The 7,918-nt window shown below is 52.4% G+C and overlaps 2 protein-coding genes across 2 annotated transcripts; both read right to left on the bottom strand.

The window, feature by feature from the left end:
• Positions 1–1,225: 1,225 nt before the first annotated feature.
• On the bottom strand, positions 1,226–2,673 carry LOC100836791 (NAC domain-containing protein 83). The gene is made up of 2 exons (XM_003575478.4): positions 2,153–2,673; positions 1,226–2,059 (listed from the first exon to the last, which is right to left on the bottom strand). Exons 1-2 carry the CDS (start codon positions 2,346–2,348, stop codon positions 1,497–1,499), a joined length of 759 nt encoding a protein of 252 aa, XP_003575526.1. The 5' UTR covers positions 2,349–2,673; the 3' UTR covers positions 1,226–1,496.
• Positions 2,674–5,724: 3,051 nt separating this feature from the next.
• Positions 5,725–7,134, bottom strand: LOC100836482 (GEM-like protein 5). Its single transcript, XM_003575477.2, has 2 exons — positions 6,606–7,134; positions 5,725–6,447 (listed from the first exon to the last, which is right to left on the bottom strand). Exons 1-2 carry the CDS (start codon positions 7,018–7,020, stop codon positions 5,939–5,941), a joined length of 924 nt encoding a protein of 307 aa, XP_003575525.1. The 5' UTR covers positions 7,021–7,134; the 3' UTR covers positions 5,725–5,938.
• Positions 7,135–7,918: the final 784 nt, after the last annotated feature.

Here is a 7,918-nt window from a genome sequence, read left to right as displayed (position 1 = left end):
GCCTCCGGAGTCCGGAGCGATATTCCCAGTGACGCCCTTTCGGGACGAACTTTTCCCAGCAAAGGTAGTACCGGTTCCCGCCCTATGGTCAGCGGCACGGCCCTATATAGTAACAATAAAACTTTGACAGGGAAATAATATGGTCCGACGATGCAACCTTGATTGCTTTGCCTGTCATGCACGGCAGCACAGCTTATAACTCGAAACGACCCACCCCACCCGCTGCCGTGGCAGAGCTTCTCTCTTTTCCCAGGAAGGTCACCTCTCACCTAGTAGTCCGAGACTCTACCACCACTGGTTTGGTTCCCCCTCCGTCAGTTTCCTGAGCTGAGCGCGACCATGCCTCGAACAGTGAGCACATCATTTCCGCTACAGTATCCCAACTATACCCCCGGGCGATCCAGGACCGTCGGGTTCCGATCGATCCGACGGTCGGAGAAACACCCCGACCCAGCCCGGCAGCATCTTCTTTCCTCCGAGGCTCCCAACCCTGGATGGGGGCCCACCTGGCCCGTTTCGTGCAACATGTGATAGCCTGCCTTTCCCTTCCCTCCGCGGTCAACACAAAATCTCTGCAAAATATTCTTGACCGGGACGAGCTCGTGCCCAAGGGCCCCCCCCCCGTGACGTTTGACCCCCATTCCATACAAAACCCAACCCCGTCACGCACTCTCTACCATCAACTTGATGGTTGTACGCATTTGCTCTTGCGCGTCGTCAGTTTGGCTGCTTCCGCTTCCTTGCCCGACATTCCGACCTTTTCCGCCTCTTTTTTATACGAGAGAAAAAGCCCCAGCTTTCCAACCTCCCTTTGTCACCTCAGCCTTTGCCGATTTTCTTCTTTTTAATTGGTAACCCAACGTTGGAGGTAACCAAACCCGATTGGCAGCCCCTCTCTCTCTGGCTGTCTAGCTTGGCTGGCTGGCTCAAGTTACATACAGGTCCAAGCAATAGAAAAAAAAAGGGCCAGGGATTAACCAAAACTAGCTTTTTTCCCATAAACTCGCCCCAACCTGCGTCTCTTTCCCTTTCCGTGTCAACCCAGTGTCACGTCACTCAACTCCCGGTTCTCCCTTCCCGCACGCAACCCCGGGCCGTCCGGGTTTAAACCGTTCCCGCCGCGTAGTACTACGCCAAGCGACCGTGGAATGGCAACGCCAAAGCCGTTCGTTCCTTCCTTCTGCTGCGTGAGAGTTTACGACGGAAAAGATGATGGACCAAAAGATTAAGAAAAAGACGAACATCTGCGAAGGGATTTCTTCTTAAAAACTCATCAGATACATTAGTTCCAGCGCGGGCAGGAGCAGCTACACCGCATGACCGGGCTGAAGACTGGGGTTGACGACAACTTTTGCGCTGCATCCGCAAAGCTCTTGTTGGTTAAGCGGCTTAGCAAAGCTTAATTCACAAGAGCCTTGCTCATCAGTCACAGCTTTGCGTTACTACTCGGATCTCTAGCTTCTCTCACTCTACCCAACACAACCCCACGGTTTCGATCAGCAGCCACGGCTGGTGGTCTCCTGCTGCTCCCTGCAATGCTCGGCCGAGGCGTCGGTGACGCAGCTCGACGACACCGGTGACGCCGCGCGCCGCCGCCGCGATTCCGCGCGCGCGAAGAAGTCGATGAACCGGACGCCGCTCTGAGCGCCGCCGCCGTCGTCTTCGGGTGCGGGATCTTGGATGTCGCCCGTGTCGGCGGCGGCGGCCGCGCCCTTCTTCTTCCTGAAGACGCGGCAGAGCACCCAGCCCTCCTCGGGGTTCGCGTTGGCGGCGGCCTGCGCCAGGCGGCACGGGGCGAGGCCAGCGCCGGCGAGGCGGTACTCGTGCATGACCCAGTCCGTCTTCTTGCCGCTCGGCGCCTTCCCCCGGTAGAACACCAGCGAGCGCTTCATGCCCACCACCACGGCGGCGCCCTTGGCCGCCGGCACGCTCACGGCCACCGGCTTCTCCTTCCCCGTGGCCTTCCAGTACCCGGCGCCCGTGGCCCGGTTCGCGCGGCAACCCTTCACGTACTTTGACTCCTTGCACGTGAAGAAGTACCTCTCCTCCTCACTCCACCCTAAAATCAAGAATCAAGAAATTCAGCCCCCCATGAATGACGAATCCATCAATTTGGAAGACGCGAGGTGTATGAACCGAGCGGCTGACTCACCTGGGGGCAGGAGGTCGGAGGGGTCGTGCGCGAGGAGGCGGACGTCGGGGATGTCGACGGCGGCGGGGAGCGGCGACGAGAGCGCCCTGCGGCGGAGGTAGTGCACGACCAGCTCCTCGTCGGTGGGGCGGAACCGGAACCCGGGGGGCAGCCGTCGGCTCGCGTCCGCCGCCACCGTGGATTCCTTGGTTTCCATGGCGAAACTGTAGTAAAAAAGGGGCAAGCAAGAAGCTCGCCGGTTCTCGGGGACACAAGTAACTGACTGGATGCTTGCGCGCGCGAGGACGCGGGCGGGGAGCAGCCTTGGGTTCAGGTGAGCTCGAGTGTGGGGAGGGAGGGGGGGAGGAAGGAGGGAGAAGGGGGCGACGGATTTATAGGGGAATTATCGGTGGGGGAGCCGGGGAAGAGTGTGTGTATGATGGAGGAGGCAGTGGCGTGAGGGAGACTCAACCCCGACCCTGTTTTAGCCAACACACCCTGCCTCGCGCTGTGCCGGCTGATATTGTTCTTCTGATTCTGCTTTTCTCTGCTGCGGGCGGCTCAAGGAACAAGCAACACGATTGGTTGGTTCAGCGAGGCTGGCTGGCTTGCTTGCTGCGATCAACGACCACCAAAAGAAGCCAACGCTCCGCCTGCAACGGCCGCTGTCATTAAATAAAGAAGAAACGCTCAACTGTAAACTGTTAAATCACGGTTTTATACACTCCGCATATTGCTACGGTCGTCTGTTTCTAGTTTTAATTTCGTCCACGTGGCGGCGTTTGGAAAGGAAAGTAGCTGTTGCTTCCGTTGCATAACAAGTGTCGGTGATTTAGTACAAAATTTATATAAATTTGTACTATTAAGTTTGTCCATCGCAAAGGTTTGAAGTAGCTCTTTCATGGAATATAACTGAGCCGTCATCTGTGCGCGACCCAAGTACAGTTTGTCGTTATTTTTTTGTTTCCTTTTGGATATTATTACTAGGACTTTGTTTGAGTAGGAAGATTTCGGTTTTCCCCTTCCCTCTTTTCAATAAGAAGTATTTGAAATGAAACAAACATTTTCAAACATGTATCTAATAGAATAACCCCAGTTGTGCGGGCACAACGTGTAGATTTGGACGTTCTGAAATAGGACTTGTTGTTCGAGCAGGAAGATTCGGTTTTTCCCCTTTCCTCTTTTCAATAAGAATAAGTATTTGAAATGAAACAACCATTTTCAAACATGCATCTAATAGAATACCCAGTTGTGCGGGCACGGTGTGCACTTCTGCCTGCTGCTTAAATAGGCAAAGCATCATTGATGGGCCCTACACTCATACTCATATGTATAGGTATATATTTTTTATGATTTTTCAAACTTAAAAGTATGATTTTCAGAAGAAGAAAAAAAAAACCAGCCTCAGTGACACCCGAGAACCAAATGTGGTTTTGGCTGAGGTAGTTCGATGCAGGGAAGGTCTAAAATAGAAAAATCAAATGTTAAATACATATGATCCCAGGACACAACTTGACAGTCGTTTCTGACAAACCACAAAAGGGCCTGCCGGAACATGGTCTTTTCTTTCTTTGCTTTTTTGTCCTTTTTCTTCCTCTCTCCTACTTTTTTTTTGTTTTTTCAACTTTTCATTTTTTCCAACTTTTATTTTCATAACTTTTGGTTTTAATTTTTGATTTTAAACTTCTATTTTAAAACTTTGAAGAAAAAAGGAAAAAAAATGTTGTAGGTTGGTGTACTGATGACGAGACCCGTGTTGGGGCCCTTCGGGCAGCGCTTCTAGTCGGTGGTGTTTCGGCAGTGTTGCATCCTGGCGAGGCACCGTCATACGCAGCATCCCAGTGCGAGAACGATGACGACGACATGTGAAGACGATGGCGGCATGGCAGTCAGGGTCAAATCCACCGGATCCCGTCGATCGCCTAGAGGTGGGCCATGGCAGCGACACGGGAGAAGGAAGTAAGACAGCGGTCGCGACATAGGGAAGGAAGGTGGCCTGGTGACGAGCGAGTTCGGGGACAGGAGGAGGCACGGCCGTAGGGAAGAGGAGAAGGCTTGGCGGTGGCGGATTCAAATAGACAAGGAGGAAGGAGGTCGTCGTGAACGAGAGACCGAGGGAGAAGGAAAGAGACAACGACGTGAACTAACCTTAGTCACTAGAGAGTCTTCTCATATGACAAAACTAAATCCCATATCCGGAAATGTTGTCAAGCCTCGCGATTTTATCATCCCTCGGCGATGGGCCGCGTGTAGCCGCTAATTTGTTCTGTACGGCAGGTACGTATTCTTTTGTCCGCAATTGCACGTCCAGGTCGTAATTCAAGATATCTATATATAAAATGGGTGTTTCAGAGCATAACGAGTAGTAATTGCAACGCATGGCCTTACTTTTCCAACTGCAACGCCAATGTGGGACGTGGCAGCCTGCATGAGTTACCACATGCTCCATCGATGAGTATGTTTCCTTTCTCTTCCGCCGAGTTTAATTCCATTTTTTCGTTGAGGTCAAACTCAGTTTGTGTGTGGGCAAATGAAACGACCATGACCAGTGAGTGCTGGCTGAACGCGCTGGCCCGCGCGAGCTGGCAAGTTTGAACGGCTGAAAACACCAGCGTGTACCGCACGTTGGTGGCCCTCCGTCGATATCCAAGTACAACTGCCCGTACCTTGTGAGGGCCGTTTGCGCCATGTCTAGAAGACTTCGCCGGGCGCAGGCCGGGCCTTCAGGACATCTCCTATGTACTAAGCAGGTACTAGTACTACGTGACGGAGAGATGAAAAGAAAAAATTAGTACTAGTTACTTGCAGAAGTAACAGCTTGTGCACGAGTACCAAAAATTAAAAGAAAATGACACATGGATCCATTAAAAAAAAACAAAAAAAGAGAAGAGACATGAAAATTAGTAACAACTCGCTATTGAAGATGTGCTTTTACGCCGCCAAAACAATACGAAGTACGTATATGGGCCACAATACGACGTGCTAGGCCCAGGCATACGACTCCGGAAGTTGCCACGTCGGCATCCATGTCGGATTTCGGCTGCCGGGCGCGAGCCACCCATGATCTTCTTCCTCAACTCCGGCGAGTCCACTCCCACGTTCTGGTGGTACCCGCTGCCAGCCATGGAGGCTCCTTGCCGTCGCCCGTAGCCGCTTTTTCATTTGAGCTGCCTGTTGACTACCATTTTTTAGAACAATAAAATGTTGACTTCAGCGGTCTGGTTTCCGGCCCTTGTACTGGCCCTGAGAATTCAGGGCAAGATCTTTTAACGGCCTCTTCTCCAGTTAGAAGTTAGAACTTAGAAGAGGCCGTCGAAACGCTAGTTTTCGGCCCGAGCCCAAATGTTGACTTCTGCGGTGTGGTTTGCACCGGTTTAGGCCTGCTTTGATGTTTTCGGCCCGAGACCAAATTAGCGACCATCGAAGCAGTGCAAGCCCATAAACATCATGATTTCCTTCTACTCGTCCGGTCGGCCCTCTTCGTGTCTTGTCCAGTTGCGGAGGTACGTGAGTCGAGTTCAGGGCAAAATCGAGAAGATGAGAATGTCAAGAGGAAAAAGGCATCTCGGACTCTCGGAGTTGGGAACAACATATTCGGAAAGCTATAATATGGAGTAACTGAATTCACTACACATCACAGTACACAAGTAGTACAAAACGGATCCATCCACTATTCCTCACAAATTACGAAACATACACGCACGCACAGACACGATCACAGCAAGCGTCACAGTAAACCCAAAACAACGAATGTACACAGCCAACACATGGATAACAAGCAAACCAAACGGACGAGCTCCTCAGCTCTCACTCAAAACTCGCTGCTGCCGGCGGCGGCTGCGTCGCCGCGGCGGGAGCGTGGGCGGCGCCGTGCTGGGCCGAGACGGCCTCGCTGAGGTGGTGCACGGCCTTGTCGTAGCTAACAAAGCCCATGAACCAGAAGTCATGGGAATCCACAGTAACAAGGTGCACGTACTTCTCGGACGGGTTCTCCTTGGCCGTGACGGGCTCCACGGCGGCGACCCTGGCCAGCGGGATGACCACCTTGTAGTAGCTCCAGGCGGTCTGCCCCGACGGGGCCGTGAAGGAGAGCGGGCGGTCGCTGCAGAAGGCCACGTTCATGTTTGTCAGGTAGAGCGTGCCGGCGACGGGGCCCGTCGCCGTGGACAGGTAGCAGGCGAACGTCTTCTTCAGGTGCTCGTCGTCGGGGCTGGCGAAGGTCTGCTTGTACAGCTTGTCGAAGCCGCCGGTGAGAGCCTTCGCGCCCAGGCTCAGCTTGCCCATCGCCGCGTCGGACATGGATGGCGCCGTCTTCACTGCAACGACGACAAAATGTAAGCAAAACGACGTGAGCGAAAAACAGAGTATCAGGTCGTTACAATAGGCAGGGGAAACAGAGCATTCCGCTCTCTGTTTTCCTCTGCTCCGTCTTACTCAAGGCAAAGCAGAGTATTGGGACGAGATATGTGCTTACGGTTGAGCCAGATGTTGGAGGAGAGCTCCTCGGCCTTGCGGCTCCAGGTGTTGAAGAAGTCGAGGATGTGCTCCATCGGGCTCTCCTTCTCCCTCTCCGGCCGCCGTGTCGCCGCGGCAGCCGGCGCGTGGGCGTGATCCCCCATGATGACGTACGGAGGCGGCTCCTGGTCGCCGCGCGAGGCCGTCCACTGCGCCGCCTGCTGGTTCTCCGGGTGCGCTCCGGGCGCCGCCGGCGGGCCCATCTGCCGCGTGCCCCACCTCGCCGACTCGGGGCGGGCGGGTTGCGGCGCGCCCGGTTGTGCCACGGGCGCGGTGGCGGCGCCGTCTTTGCCCTCCATGTCTGGTCGCGTCAGGGGAGGAGAAGCAGAGGCAGGCGGCGCGGCTGCGGCTGCGGCGGGGTCCTTGCCGTCCATGGCTGGTCGTGTGGCGCGACTGGAAGCCTGGCGCGGTGAAGCAGGAAGGTGCTGGAAGGGGAGCAGATTTAGACGGAAGTGGCAGGAATGGAAATCGCGAGATGATCGATTTTGGTGGTGAGGTGGACGAGGCGGGCCGGGTGATTATATATACGCTGGGCGGTGGCGCGTGGGCGAGAAACGTCAGAGATTATGAGTTTGTCTTGTGCCTCTGCTACGTGAACCGAAGACAACGCACCCAGAAATGCTGCCTATGATCCAAACAATCACATCCGTTCGATGAAGGTTTTCTCGTGTTTTATACTCCCTCCGTCTCATATCAAGTGACTCAAATTTGACCAAATATGAATGTATCTATACCCAAAAGTATCTAGATACATGTAATATAATGTCACTTAATATGGAACAGAGGAGTAGTTAATCTTGCTTGAACCTCACTTGTTTGATCAGATGATTGTTAGCATTGATTTAAAAATATTTATTTCTCGGACGTTTTAGAAATAACAAAACCGTTTCTTTTAATGCTTCAAACAAGCCTTTTCAGATTAACATACATTGTAGTAACGTTATGTAATTCCTCTTCTGCAAAAGAAAAAGAATAGAAAGATCTCTTTTTCTTAGTCCTTCTGTAACAAAGAAAAGTGTGTGCTAGTGATATCTCAAGAGTGCAAAATAGCATCATAACAAATTTTTTCAAAATGAAAAAGCTTAAAAGATCCAGCATCGAAGTTGTTCGTCGCGAAAAATATGTTTATAATATTTTAATGGAGCTAAATCCGATGGTCACAAATTTCAAGTATTCAATTGGCCAAAGTTCTAAATAACCAAAAATCGTCAAATCAGCAGTCGTATTTACAAATCAATAATAACATATCAAAATTGACAAAAGTATTTAAGG

This window comes from Brachypodium distachyon, chromosome 4, assembly GCF_000005505.3.
Source record: "Brachypodium distachyon strain Bd21 chromosome 4, Brachypodium_distachyon_v3.0, whole genome shotgun sequence".
In the NCBI taxonomy this organism is placed as follows: Eukaryota; Viridiplantae; Streptophyta; class Magnoliopsida; order Poales; family Poaceae; genus Brachypodium; species Brachypodium distachyon.
Note: the sequence above shows the minus strand (reverse complement) of the source record. Positions and strands in the feature narration are given on the sequence as shown.